Raw genomic sequence first — 15500 nt, forward strand, 5'->3', positions numbered from 1 at the left:
TTTTCATAGATTTTTCTTGTTTTATTATTTTCTTTAGAGACAGGGTCTCACTGTGTTGCCTAGGCTGGTTGCAAACTCCTGGGCTCAAGCGATCCTCCCACATCGGCTTCCCAAACTCCTGGGGTTACAGGTGTGAGCCACCACGCCTGGCCTCCTTTCATAGACTGATGGGAACTTCTGAACTCTAGCCCCAGACCCCTTGCTGTGCAAGCAACCACTCAGAGTCTATTTCTACCATCTGTTTTGGGCTCCCCCCTACTCCCTACATGGCTGGCATGGATCTATATACCAATAAGGATGAAGTCGAATTTTACTGTTGTTACGTTAAGGGGCTTTAAAAAAAAAAAAAAACAACTGCTATTTAATTCTTATGATAACAGACATAAGAAAAAGGTAAGCTGAGGGCTTAAGTAGCTAGGACGAGAACAAGGACAATGTCTTTAGCTTTAGGACTTTGTTTTCAGAGATACGTCCAGTGGTCTTTCTGGCCCTGTGTCTTGACTATGGACAAGTGTCTGCCATCAGCTGAGCCACGGCACAGCCTGCCTGGAGCCTGGCAGATCCACCTTGGTTAAGTCATTGCAGGCAAAATCATGACGGTAGCATAGACTTGTAATCTGCACAAAATCCCTCATAGAAACAGACAGAGCCTCTAGGATACCAAAGGAAAAACCCTTCAGCCAACATTGTCAACACAAATCAAGGAAATGAGGTCTCATCACCAACTCCAGACTCTTAATGCCCCACTCGCCTCCAGCTACTCTTCCCAGGAGAGAGGGCACACCTGGAGAGAGGTTCTCAGTGGGAAGATCAGAGGACCCCTAGGGGAGGTGGCGGAGCAGGGCTGCAGTGGCTGAAGCCCTTGAGGATCCCAGAAACTCCCCACAAAAACTCCTTTCCAGAAGGGTAAGGATCACTGAAGACAACAGCAAGAGAAACAACTGCTGGGAGAGAAAGGACACGGAACGTGGCAAGCATATCAGGGTCAGGGAGCTGGAGCCTGTGGATACAAATCTCTCAACTGGGAAGGGGCTCCACAGAGAGGCCATGTCCCATTAGCACTTCAAAACATCATTTTAAGGGGAAAAAATCATTTCCGAAATAAAGACTGGGCAAGAAGGAAAAGAAAGAACACAGAGGCTGAGTGTGGTGGCTCACACCTGTAATCCCAGTACTTTGGGAGGCCAAGGGAGGAAGATCACTAGAGCCCAGGAGTTCAAGACCAGCTTGGGCAACAGCAAGACCCTGTCTCTACAAAAAATAGCTGGGTGTGGTGGTGCATGCCTATAGTCCCAGCTATTTGGGAGGCTGAGATGGGAGGACTGCTTGAGCCCAGGAGGTCAAGGCTTCAGTGAGCCAAGATCGAGCCACTGCACTCCAGCCTGGGCAATAGAGAGGGACCCTGTCTCAAAGAAAAAAAGAAAAATAAGAGCAAACAAACATGCTAGGAAACTGAGGGCCAAAAGGAAGAAAACAAATATCAGACAGAAATAGAAAAGGTTTGAGAGAAAACAAGGGGACAGTAAAAAACTAGGGGTGGGGCAGGTGGGGAATGTAACACATGCATAATTGGAGTCTCTGAAGAAGAAAATGCCAAGTAACAGATTCCCAAAATCTATAATTCAAGAAATGTTTCCTGGGGTGGGAGGAAGACTGGAGGGTGGATCTTGAACCAACATATTGAAAGGCATACAATGTAACTGGAAAATTTGAGCTAAAATTGGCAGCAAAAATATATGCTGATAAAATTACAGAGCTTTAAAAAAATGCTTTGGGCATCCACTCCCCTTTTCCTGTTCCCACCTGCATCTGCAATTCACTTATAAAGGAAAGCAAATAATTCTGGCCTCAAACTTTTCATCACCAACACTTCATGCCACAAGAGAGTGGAGCAACATATTTAAACTACTCAAAGGAGGAAAATGTAAGCCAAAATTTTTTTTTTTTTTTTGAGATGGAGTCTCGCTCTGTTGCCCAGGCTGGAGTGCAGTGGCGCAATCTCAGCTCACTGCAAGCTCCGCCTCCCAGGTTTACGCCATTCTCCTGCCTCAGCCTCCTGAGTAGCTGGGACTACAGGCGCCCGCCACCTCACCTGGCTAGTTTTTTGTATATTTTAGTAGAGACGGGGTTTCACCATGTTAGCCAGGATGGTCTTGATCTCCTGACCTCGTGATCTGCCCGTCTCGGCCTCCCAAAGTGCTGGGATTACAGGCTTGAGCCACCGCGCCTGGCCAAGCCAAATTTTTATACCCAGCCAAACTGATCTTGCAGAATAAAGTCTACAGTCACCAGTATGAAAGAACTCAAGGCAAATATCCTTACACAAGACTTTTTTTTTTTTTGAGATGGAGTCTTGCTCTGTCGCCCGGGCTGGAGTGCAGTGGCCGCCAGTGGCCGGATCTCAGCTCACTGCAAGCTCCGCCTCCTGGGTTTACGCCATTCTCCTGCCTCAGCCTCCCGAGTAGCTGGGACTACAGGCGCCCGCCACCTCGCCCAGCTAGTTTTTTGTATTTTTTAGTAGAGACGGGGTTTCACCGTGTTAGCCAGGATGGTCTCAATCTCCTGACCTCGTGATCCGCCCGTCTCGGCCTCCCAAAGTGCTGGGATGACAGGCTTGAGCCACCGCGCCAGGCCTTTTTTTTTTTTAAAAAGACAGAGTCTCACTCTGTCATCCAGGCTGGAGTGCAGTGGCGCAAACTTGGCTCACTGTAACCTCTGCCTCCTGGGTTCAAGCGATTCTCCTGCGTCAGCCTCCTAAGTAGCTGAGATTATAGGCATGTGCCACCACGCCTGGCTAATTTTTATATTTTTAGTAGAGATGGGGTTTCACCATGTTGGTCAGGCTTGTCTCAAACTCCTGACTTTGTGATCCACCCACCTAAGCCTTCCAAAGTGCTGGGATTACAGGCGTGAGCCACCGCACCCGGCCAATTACATGAGACCTTGAGGAATCACCCAGAGAATGAGCTTCAGAAACCAAAATGTCACTGGCAAAGGTGAATATATCAAATTGTAGAACAAAGATTAATGATGAGAGATAAAGGAGACAGAAGTGTATGCCACTATTATGCACTGGCAATATCGTACAAAAACATGGATGAGAGAAAGCACATGGAAAAGTATATGCCAACTGAGGAAAGTATGCCAGACAAGCTGCCAGTAAGGAAGCCACTTTAAATTAGATGCTGGGAGGAAGAGAACGCCTAGCTAACTTCATTACTGCTTATTATACATAATGTCTAAAAAAGAAACTAAGGGTATTATAGGCTCAGTTAATATAATTCATATCTTTAAAAGGGGACTAAGGGTATTATATATAATATATACATATATGTGTACTATATATGTGTATAATGTAAAATATAGGTAATATGTGTATATGTATATATTATGTGTATATGTATGTGCATATATGTATATGTGTATAATTACATGTCTGTTATACATATAAATTATATATATATATATATATATATTTTTTTTTTTTTTTTTTTTTTTTTTGAGACGGAGTCTTGCTCTGTCGCCCAGGCTGGGGTGCAGTGGCCGGATCTCAGCTCACTGCAAGCTCCGCCTCCCGGGTTTACGCCATTCTCCTGCCTCAGCCTCCCGAGTAGCTGGGACTACAGGCGCCCGCCACCTCGCCCGGCTAGTTTTTTGTATTTTTTAGTAGAGATGGGGTTTCACCGTGTTAGCCAGGATGGTCTCGATCTCCTGACCTCGTGATCCACCCGTCTCGGCCTCCCAAAGTGCTGGGATTACAGGCTTGAGCCACCGCGCCCGGCCATAAATTATATATATAAGTACATATATACATACAATATCTTTAAAAGTGGACTAAGGGTATTATATAAGGATATATTATATATTATATATGTATATGTTATATATGTATATCTTATAGGCATAAATACATATATGTATTTGTACACATATATGTATATATACATAATATATAACATATACAACACATAATACATAGCATTAAATATATGTATATATTATGCCTGTTATATATGTATAGATTGTGCCTATTATATATATTCTTATATAATATACACATATATTATACAGAATATATCCTTATATAATACCCTTAGTCCCCTTTAAAATATATTATTAGTTATGATATGTTTGCTATAATAGTTATAGTAACTCTCAGAACAAAAACATATCTTTCATACCTACCAAAAGACACATTAGAAAAGAGGAGGTGTGCTTAGAATACATGAAATAATTAAAATTTAACATTTAACATTTAAACAAAGGAGGGGGAACAAAGCAGACCATACTGTAAAAGACCCTATCTATAAAGCCTTGTACAGGAGGACCCCTCAGAGTATCTTCCTGGTTGATGTTTTCTTGTAGACTGCTTATTAGGATTTTTTGTCATTGCTAGTTTTTGCTTATTAGCTTTTGACACCCTAAACTATAGAATCTATGAATCTCTAAATGCTGTCATTTCCAGCTGATATTTATATGGAAAAATTAGTATTTGAATCCCCAAAATGTAGTATAAACTTTTAATAAAATGTATGATAAAAGTTTCAAGTTACATTCCAAATTCAACACACGTCAAAATCATGTGTAGGCGTACTGACAGTCACGTGCAGGCGCACTGACAGTGTGAGGTGTGAGTGTCTCACGTCTTGTGAGACCATGTTATTGCATTAAAGGCAGTCATTGGTCAACAGCCATGTTAACTGTTTGGTCACCAAAAATTATTTTAAATGCAGTTTACCATCTAATGTAATCTGTGTTGGGTAACATGTTATTTATATGTGCATTTACTGTGTTTTGGTTGGGAATTTGAGGTTTCTTTTGTTTCTGTATTTTTTTTTTTTTTTTGAGGTGGAGTCTCGTCTGTCGCCTAGGCTGGAGTGCAGTGGTGTGATTACAACTCACTGCAACCGTGCCTCCCAGGCTCAAGCGATCCTCCCACCTCAGCCTCCCAAATAGCTGGGACCACAGGTGCATGCCACCACACCTGACTAATTTTTGTATTTTTTGTGGAGATGGGGTTTCGCCACGTGGGCCAGGCTGCTCTTGAATTCCTGGGCTTAAGTTATCCGCCTGCCTTGGCCTCCCAAAGTACTGGGATTACAAATGTGAGCCACCGCACCTGGCAGGAAATTTGAGGTTTCCTATGGTGAATTTAAAAGAAGGGACACAGGCCTGGGGAGTTTTCCCACAGAACATCACTCTTCAAGGACACAAGACTGACAGTGAGTAGAGGATGCTTGTATACAGAAAGATAAAACAACACAAGAGAATGGAGACCAGACTTATCATTATATGAATAAACGGGCTTACTCAGTTTAAACTGGACTTACATCAGCCATTGAGAGTAAAAGATTTTTCAGGTGGCTCTTCAAAGCTGTGAAAAATTAAAAGGATAGGCAGAGAAGTATCAAGCAAATGAATACACAGAAAAACAGGGGCTGTGATCTTATCAGACAAGTGCTCAGGCCCAAAGTATTACTTAAGACAAAGACAGGCCATGCTAAATGCTAAAATCCCACAATGAAGAGAGAAGTTTTGAAAACCTATTCACCAAACCATATAGCAACCATCTTTATGAAGCAGAAACTGCAGGAAATCCAGGGAGGGAGAAACACGTTAATGACAGGTGACTGGAAAACACTTCCTTCAAGCCAAGACAGATCTGGACACAGCACTGGTAAAAGTGACTGGAGGTCTAAAATATAGCAAGATAGATCTTAGAGGATTTTATCAAGCCCTGAACCCCAACAACAGCGAGTATCTTTTTCAGGTGCAAATGGGACCTGTCTGAAAACTGACAGCTTTTACTGCCATGAAGAAAACCTTGCTATTTCAAAAAGAAAACCCCAGAAATCAAAACAAACAAAAAGCAAATAACATTCTCTGTCTATAATGAAACAAAACAGGAAATTGATAAAAGAAAAAAGTTAAACTTTTGGGTTCAAGAGGAAATATTAATAGAACATAAAGGTACATAAATTCTGGCCGGGCACGGTGGCTCACGCCTGTAATCCCAGTACTTTGGGAGGCTGAGGCAGGCGGGATCAGGAGTTGAGGTCAGGAGTTTGAGATCAGCCTAGCCAACATGGTGAAACCCCATCCCTACTAAAATTATCAATTACAAAATTTACAAAATTACCTCCCTACAAAATTTACAAAAATTACAAACCCCATCCCTACTAAAATTACGAAAATTACAAAAATTAGGCCGGGCGCGGGTGGCTCACGCCTGTCATCCCAGCACTCTGGGAGGCCGAGGCGGGCGGATCACGAGGTCAGGAGATTGAGACCATCCTGGTTAACACGGTGAAACCCCATCTCTACTAAAATACAAAAAATCAGCCAGGCGTTGTGGCGGGTACCTGTAGTTCCATCTACTTGGGAGGCTGAGGCTGGAGAATCACTTGAACCTGGGAGGCAGAGGCTGCAGTGAGCCGAGATCATGCCACTGAACTCCAGCCTGGGTGACAAAGTGAGACGCACAAAAGTACATAAATTCCTAGAAATAGCAGTAATGATGACAGGACATATAATCTATGAACACAGCTTAAATAGTGCTTTGAGGAAGTTCCATTACATTAAATATATCAATAAAAATGAAAACAAATTAAATAGACAACTTCAAAAGCAAGATAAAGAACAACAGAAAACCAAAAGAGAATAGAAGGAACTAATAAGCAGAAAAAAACTTAAGGTGTTAGAAAAAGCAGAAATGAATGAATGAGTGAATAATAATCAGACTTTTTGAAAGTTTTTCTCCTTTTTCAATGCACTGGAATGAATTAAGCAATACTGGAATTGTCCGATTTTTAGAATTTCCCCGTGATTCTAATGCAAGTAAGATCAGTTTTAGGAAATTACATTTTCCTAGAAAATTGTCCATTTCTTCTAGGTATTCAAATTTATCTGCATATAGTTGTACAAAATAGTCTTATAATTTAATCTTTAGAACATAACTTATGTTGTAAAGATTAATTGTCCATTTTTATTTTTTATTTGTGTTTGTGCTTTCTCCTTTTTAAGGTTAGCTATTGATTTTATTGATTTTTCAAATTATTTTTAGACTATAACATTGACACCAAACCTTACAAAGGTAACATACAAAAAAAGGGAAATACACTGACCAATCTCACTTAGGAATAACGATATAAAAAATCTAAAATAAAATATTAACAAACAGAACCCAGTTACGCTAAAAAGATCATATATCATGACTAGGTCCAGCCTATGCAAAGGTAGCTGAAGACTAGAAAATCCATTAATTAAAAGTTTAATTCAGGGGCTGGGTGTGGTTGGCTCATGCCTGTAATCCCAGAGCTTTGGGAGGCCAAGGCAGGCAGATCATTTGAGGTCTGGAGTTCAAGACCAGCCTGGCCAACGTGGTGAAACCGTGTCTCTACTAAAAATACAAAAATTAGCTGGGCTTGTTGGCACACGCCTGTAATCCCAGCTAATTGGGGGCTGAGGCAGAAGAATTGTTTGAACCCAAGAGGCAGAGGTTGCAGTGAGCCAAGATCACGCCACCGCACTCCAGCCTGGGGTACAGAGTGAGACTCTGTCTTGGGGAAAAAAAAACAGAACAAAACAAACAAAAAAACACAGTCAAAGGAAAAATGCAATGACACTTAAAAATGAAAACAAAACAGTCCCAGCAAACTGAACTTTGCTCCTAATAAGAGAATACCAGAATTAACCTCTGTCCTTGTAAACGGGTAATGAGTACTCCAGTCACCCACATTATGGTATTTATTCATTCATTCATTCATTCATTCATTATTTTTAGAGTCTCACACTCTGTCGCCTGGGCTGGAGTGCAGTGGCACACTACAGCCTCCGCCTCCCGGGTTCAAGCGACTTTCCTGCTTCAGCTTCCCAAGTTGCTGGGATTACAGGCATCTGCCACCATGCCCAGCTAATTTTTGTATTTTTAGTAGAGACGAGGGTTTCACCATGTTGGCCAGGCTGGTCTCGAACTCCTAGACTCAAGTGATCTGCCTGCCTCGGCCTCCCAAAGTGCTGGGATTACAGGAGTGAGCCACTGCACCCAGCCTCTAGGTTATAGTCTTTAAATGCCATTTCCTGCTAAAAGGAACAAAGCTGTCTGGAGAAATGGATGAAAACCCAGGTCTGCCTCTGGAGAGATGAATGAAAACCCAGGTCTGGCACTTCTTGTCACCTAGAAAACAAAGAGGCTTTTTTTTTTTTTTTTGAGACGGAGTCTCGCTCTGTCGCCCAGGCTGGAGTGCAGTGGCCGGATCTCAGCTCACTGCAAGCTCCGCCTCCTGGGTTTACGCCATTCTCTTGCCTCAGCCTCCCAAGTAGCTGGGACTACAGGTGCCCGCCACCTCGCCCGGCTAGTTTTTTGTGTTTTTTATAGTAGAGATGGGGTTTCACCGTGTTAGCCAGGATGGTCTTGACCTCCAGACCTCGTGATCCGCCCGTCTTGGCCTCCCAAAGTGCTGGGATTACAGGCTTCAGCCACCGCGCCCGGCCACAGAGAGGCTTTTGAAGAACACTGGCATCCCAGGCCCAGGGCAGTGTGAAGGGCTCCTGCTGCCCCGCACAGGACCTTCTGAACAACATGAACAATGACTACAGTGGATTGATATTCACCACGTATAGAGAGTTGCCTTCGGAGGTCTCAGGGGCCCAACTTGTCATTCTGAAAACATATAGAACAGAGCACTGATTCTGCCGTTCCTGTATGAACTGCAATTCAGAATAACCAGAAAGTTGAAGTATTTCATATAGCATTTCAGATAACTGAGGAAGAAATGACAAATTAGAAAAATCACCATTTTGCAAACCCTGATGAAATAACGAAGGCAACGATCATCAGTGGATGCTAAAACATTAAACAGTTTATCTTTTTCTTTTTTGAGATGGAGTTTTCCTCCTGTGGCCCAGGCTAGAGTGCAATGGCGCGATCTCGGCTCACTGCAGCCTCCACCTCCTGGGGTCAAGCGTTTCTCTTGCCTCAGCATCCTGAGTAGCTGGGATTACAGGCACCTGCCACCATGCCCGGCTAATTTTTGTGTTTTTGGTAAAGACGGGGTTTCATCATGTTAGCAAGGCTGGTCTTGAACTCCTGACCTCAAGGGACCCACCAGCCTCGGCCTCCCAAAGCGCTGGGATTACAGGTGTGAGCAACTACGCCCAGCCAAAAAATTTTTTAAAAAGTGAAATTTTTTAAAAGGTATGGATGAAATAAGATTGGCAAAATTACATTAAAATTACTGAAATTGGAGGAGGGGGTACATAGAGTTCACACTCTTTTTATAAAAATTGGTTTTTTTAATAATGAAAATTTTCAAAAAGAAATTGAGTACCCATGGCCACACTGTGACCCATTTTTCACCTCCAGGTGCCCATAGTCATCCCTGTCTTGGTGACATTCATCTCCGTGTTTTTGATTCTGGCTCCAATCATCAGCAAGCCTGCATGGGAGTACCTCTACTGTGTGCTGTTTATATTAAGCGGCCTTATATTTTACTTCCTGTTTGTCCACTACAAGTTTGGATGGGCTCAGAAAATATCAAGTAAGTACCAACAGAAGGGCCGCCTGGCTTCTGTGAGGTGCAGGCAGGCACAGCGTCCTCACCTATCCTGACTCCAAGACCTCTGTCACAGTGTCTTACCCTGTTGGCAGATCTCCCTCGTCCCAGGAGGACACATGCCCACGCCCTCACTGGACACCTCTGGGTCCACCCTTGGTTATTTTCTTCCCGTCAATTACTATAATAAGTAGGAAGGGAAAGCACCATTTTCTTTTCTTTTTGGAGACACAGTCTTGCTCTGTTGCCCAGGCTAAAGTGCAGTGGCGTGGTCATAGCTCTCTGTAGCCTTGAACTCCCAGGCTCAAGTCATCTTCCCACCTGGGCCTCCCAAGTAGCCTGGACCACAGGCACACACTACACCTGGCTACTGTTTTTATTTTTTGTACATAAGGGGTCTTGCTAGGTGGCCCAGACTGGTCTTGAACTCCTCGGCTCAAACGATCCTCCCACCTTGGCTTTCCAAAGTGCTGGGACTACCGGCCTAAGCCACTGTACCTGGCCGTTTTTCTTTTTTTGAGACAGTCTCATTCTGTTGCCCAGGCTGGAATGCAGTGGTGCAGTCTCGGCTCACTGCAGTCTCCACCTCCTGGGTTCAAGTGATTCTCGTGCCTCAGCCTCCTGAGTAGCCACGCACGGCTAATTTTTGTATTTTTAGTAGAGATGAGGTTTCGTCGTGTTGGCCAGGCTGGTCTCGAACTCCTGACCTCAGGTGATCCACTCGCCTCGGCCTCCCAAAGTGCTGGGATTACAGATGTGAGCCACTGCGCCCACCCATTTTCTTTGAGACAGAGTTTCGCTCTTGTCCAGGCTGGAGTGCACTGGCACGATCTTGGCTCACTGCAACCTCTGCCTCCCAGGTTCAAGAGATTCTCCTGCCTCAGCTTCCTGAGTAGCTGGGATTACAGGCACCTGCCACCATGCCTGGCTAATTTTGTTGTTGTTTTGTGTTTTTAGTAGAGTCAGGGTTTCATCATGTTGGTCAGGCTGGTCTTGGACTCCTGACCTCAGGTGATCCACCCACTTCAGCCTCCCAAAGTGCAGGGATTACAGGCATGAGCCACTGCACCCGGCCCCATTTTCTTTTTAATTGCAAAAGACACACAAACGTTACTATCTCAGCCACTTCTCAGTGCAAGGTTCAGTAGTGTTAGGCATATTCCCACCATCGTGCGCCTCATCCCGAAACACCATTCTCCTTTGCCTGACATGCAGACATCATCTAAGAGGTCTAGCAGCATCACAAAGACACCCAAAAAGTCATGGCCTTGGCCTGGGGAACTGGGCGGGGGCCCAAGCCTTCTACTGCCAAGGGCACAGGGCTCCCTCTTTCAGCGGTCCTGACCCTTATCAATTTCAGGACAGTTGTTGTTTAAAAGTTTAGCTACATTAGCCACTTTCGCTTCTGAAAAGAAAGCACTTGTGTCAAAATACATCAAAAGAGACTGAATTACACCTTTAAAAAAGTTCATATAGGGCCAGGCGCAGTGGCTCACACCTGTAATAAGATGGAAACCATCCTGGCTAACATGGTGAAACCCCGTCTCCACTAAAAATACAAAAAAATTAGCTGGGTGTGGTGGCGGTCGCCTGTAGTCCCAGCTACTCGGGAGGCTGAGGCAGGAGAATGGCGTGAACCCAGGAGGCGGAGCTTGCAGTGAGCCGAGATTGCGCCACTGCACTCCAGCCTGGCCGACAGAGGGAGACTCCGTCTCAAAACAAAAACAAAAACAAAAAGTCTGTATTATATTCACAATGTTTTATCCTACACAACAGATTCAACTGCAGGAAACTCCATTTCTAAAAGCCTTTAAGACTTTCTGGGCATCCTCATGGGGCGGTGAGGCGATCCGTTTCCTGGTCTTCCTGTCCCTGCCCCTCTGCCTCTCCCAGGAGCTCCGTGACGAGAGGAATTGGGCTGTGTGCAGTTTAACTCTGGCTGCAGCAGCCTGTAACAGCCAGTTAAGATTTATTAAGTGAATGTGATTAAAAGCCTGCCTGTTTCTCCTGTTCAGCTTGTCTCAACTGGACAGTGCAGTCGCCCCTCCAGACAGTCCTAGGAGGTTTTTCTTTCTATTCCTGCAATTTTGGGAGAAGACACAAACCAGGAAAGTGTGAAAATCCAACCAGAAGGCAGGAAAGCTGGCCAAACCCCGAGCACAGGCTCTAGGTGACACATCACCAAAGACTGAGAACAACGTCACCCTCACCCACAACTCCAGTGGAGCTTCTGAATTTCAGTCTAACTGCACTCATTTTTGACTCTTATTTCAGAGCCGATTACCATGCACCTTCAGATGCTAATGGAAGTGGTCCCACCGGAGGAAGACCCTGAGTAACAAGCTCCATCTCTTGTAGCCAAGTCAAAGCTGAATTTATTTTCTTAAGCAATATTTGTGGTTATTTCTTCCTGATATTTTTCTTATGAATAAAATATACTCAGATGTTTAAAATATTGTTATTTTTAGATATTCTTAGTTCTCTGGGTGGGGGTTCCAGAAAGGAGAAGTGGCAAGTGTTTGCTAAAGTTGCTGTCAGGTGAGATGTCACCTAACAGAAGGCAGATGCTTAGGGAAGGGCTGAATAAAAGCCACTATCACAGTGGCAACTATTTAACAAAGGGCATATCACACTTAAATGAAAGGCATTCTTTAAACTCAATGTCAATAAGGGCTCTTTTGTATAAAATGGATGACATTTTTGCTTTGATTTAGATTTAAACAACAGTAAATTACTGGCCAGGTGCGGTGGCTCACGCCTATAGTCTCAGCACTTTGGGAGGCCAAGGTGGATAGATCACTTGAGTCCAGGAGTTCAAGACCAGCCTGGGCAACATGGCAAAATCATGTCTCTACAAAAAACATTAAAAAATTAGCCAGGCATGGTGGTGTACTCCTGTAGTTTCAGCTACTCAAGAGAATGAGGTGGGAGGATGACCTGAGCCTGGGAGTTGAGGGTGTAGTGAGCCATCATCATGCCACTGCACTCCAGCCTGGATGACAGAGACCCCAACTCTAAATAAATATGTAAAAATATTAAAGTATAAATGTTTATCACCCACTCTCCCCTACCCTAAAAGTACTGGCACCCCTGTGCTGAACCCGTGATGTGCGTGGCATGTATCTACCAGGATAAATGGCAAGAGCTGAGCCTCCGTCCAGAACTCTCCACAGCTGATGTGCTCATCACGAGGGTCGCCTGTGTTGCCGCTGGGTCAGCATTGCTGGCTCCCCAGCAGCCTTCACAGGCGTTTTAGTCAAACCAGAAAGTGTGGTGAGTAAAGTTTTATTTTGTGTTTGGCATTCAGGGAAAGTACTGTTTAACGTATGTAAAAAGCAACATTTCTGTGAAAACACTGAAATTTTATTGATGATATGCTGCAAAAGGCAGCCATACCACAACTAAGTATGAGCGATTTTAGAAGCATAGAGACAAAGGCACTTTCACCTTGCATTTTAGGTATTTGCCCAAAACTTGAAATCAGACATATTCATAGCAGTACAGAAAACCAATTACGAATTGTTCACATAATCAGCATCCGATATCCTATAAAATGTTAAGAGATTCAGGTATTAGAACGTTTGAATGTCTGAAAAAAAAAAACAGATCTAAGTACGCAGTTGTCCTCCCTGCATTTTCACACGTGCACAGGAAACACAATGTCACTAGCTATTATCATTTGCTATGTTGTACTAAAGAGACTCGGCGCACCCGGGTGTAAACAGCAGGCAGCTGGTGCGCACGGGAGCCACCGGACGGTGGCCTGGTCTCTGCCCCCAGACCTCCACCAACAGGGCAGCAGCCACATGCAGAGAAATGGACACTGACATGGGTGTTAGAAGAGCTCCACAGTCAAAACCTTTGCCAGCAAAACCACCAGAACTATTTCCCAAGAGCCTGCCCAATTTAGCTACAAAAAAGGAAAATCACCATCTTACTTTATGGGCCGATTTGATACCTGCCAGTCACCCTGCGAAGTTCACAGCAGTGACCTGGGCACACTTCCAGCAGCTGTCCTGGCTGCACAGCGTGTCCTCCCAGGGGAGGCCAGGGCTCTGAGCCCCCATCACGGAGCCACTAGGCAGAAAGACTGCCCCACCCGGCAGCACTTGGCGGGCGCTCCCTGAGACAAGGCCAGGCCACACAATGAGGGGCTGTCTCATTTTACAGATGAGAAAACTGAGCCAGAGTGTGATCCAGACCTGCTCACAGGACAGCTTGATGACAAAGTCCGCCTCTAGTTCAAGCAGTGGCTTCTGCTGGGACATATGTAAGCCTGGGCAACGGCGCTTTCTGAAGCAAAAAAAACCAATAATGATCTTGGGGCCGCCACACAACACTCATGTTCTATCCGAATTCTCTTCCATTCCGAGGCGAAGTTGAGAAACAGACACTGAGTGCGCGGGACTTTTAACTTCCCAACAGCTCACATTTCTCACGTTTCACTCAACAAACCCAAAGCACAAAAGCCAGCCAGCCTCTGGGTGTGGCGATGACTAAATACACTCCTCCCCTAAACCTGGTGACCCTGGGTGCTGCAGCCACACACAGATGGGGTGGCGAATGTCTGCAGGGCTCACAACATGTAGGTGTTCAGAGGTCACCTCCAGGCACCCCATAGACCCTTGTGAGTTTCCACTAAAAAGCAACTTTTGTGCCATTTGCTCAGGACCCTGCAGGTCCAAGGGATTGTTTAGAAACAGCAGCTTCACCCCGGAAAGCCCCGGGTCTTACTGAGCAATCCGATTTCTATCCTTGGACTCTCTCTTCATCAGAAGTCAACTCATTCTGAGGAGCTGTCACACTATCCAAGAACGCCAACACTATCAATTCACACAGATGGTTATGTTAAATCCCAGTATCTCATGGTTGAAAGGGCTGGTTCAATGTTGCTGAGTGTAAGTGTGAAACCTCAATTTATATTAGAAACCTCAATTTATATGTATAAGATCAGGTTTGTAGCAATGCATCAAACAGAGGTCTAGGTGAAAAAAAAATGAATGGACTGACTCCAGACAGTGCATTTCACCACCCAGATGCACGTCTGCTCTGCCAGGGTGAGTGGCGAGAGGCGCGGACAGGACAGACAAGCCAGCAGGATCAGACTACATGTGCCGTTTCTCTGTGTCCACCCTCCTTTGATGGTCTTGTCATCAGTCTATTTTTAAGTCAATGAAGAATTTCTCACCATTACCAAGTCCAGCACCACAAGATGACAGTAATCATTTATCCTTGAGGTAAAGAAAGATTTGGTGGGCCGGGTGTGATGGCTCATGCCTGTAATCCCAGCACTTTAGGAGGCTGAGGTGGGAGGATTACCTGAGATCAGGAGTTCAAGAACAGCCTGTCCAACATGGTGAAACCCTGTCTCTACTAAAAATACAAAAATTAGCCAGGCACGGTGTCACATGCCTGTAATCCCAGCTACTCGGGAGGCTGAGGCAGGAGAATTGCTTGAGCCTGTGAGGCGGAGGTTGCAGTGAGCCAGGATCGTGCCACTGCACTCCAGCCTGGCCGTCAGAACAAGACTGTCTCAAAAAAAAAAAAAAGAAAGAAAGAAAGATTTGGTTATGACTGACTGTTTTCTTCACTTTGAAGTCACATGGCAATATCCGTTTTTGTTCGACACCTTCCAGCCGCTCTTGAGGACATCATTCACTCTCACTGTCGTCATCCTCTGAGGTGCTGCGGCTACTGTCTCCAACCACCTCTGCCACTGTGCGCGGCAGGCTTTTAGAATTCACTACTGAAGGAATAAGATATTATAACACATAAGTTAAGTGTAGACTAAACAGCAAATCTTTATTTCCCCCCATTATTTGGGTCAATGCAGAAAAAAATGCCTTGGATTCCAGCTCTATGTATCTTATTTTATATTTTCATTATTTTAGGTAAGAAATGAGCAGGTCAAATTGGTCTGCTTACAAATAATTTATTCTTCTGGGA

The 15500-nt window shown here is 44.6% G+C and overlaps 2 protein-coding genes across 3 annotated transcripts in view; one reads left to right on the forward strand and one right to left on the reverse strand.

Moving 5' to 3' along the window:
• Window positions 1–12007, forward strand: part of SLC7A9 (solute carrier family 7 member 9) — a 31980-nt gene extending 19973 nt beyond the window's left edge. Inside the window, exons 11-12 of the mRNA XM_050771989.1 lie at window positions 9365–9539; window positions 11829–12007. Of these exons, the coding sequence (XP_050627946.1) occupies window positions 9365–9539; window positions 11829–11893 (240 nt within the window). The 3' untranslated portion in view covers window positions 11894–12007. The remainder of the gene's footprint in view (window positions 1–9364; window positions 9540–11828) is intronic.
• Window positions 12008–12777: 770 nt separating this feature from the next.
• The window catches only part of TDRD12 (tudor domain containing 12), a 101945-nt gene continuing 99222 nt past the window's right edge, over window positions 12778–15500 (reverse strand). For both annotated transcript variants that reach the window (XM_050771973.1, XM_050771974.1), the window contains exon 33: window positions 12778–15300. In XM_050771973.1, coding sequence (XP_050627930.1) covers window positions 15206–15300 — 95 coding nt within the window. In that variant the 3' untranslated portion in view covers window positions 12778–15205. The remainder of the gene's footprint in view (window positions 15301–15500) is intronic.

Source organism: Macaca thibetana, chromosome 19 (assembly GCF_024542745.1).
Source record: "Macaca thibetana thibetana isolate TM-01 chromosome 19, ASM2454274v1, whole genome shotgun sequence".
In the NCBI taxonomy this organism is placed as follows: Eukaryota; Metazoa; Chordata; class Mammalia; order Primates; family Cercopithecidae; genus Macaca; species Macaca thibetana.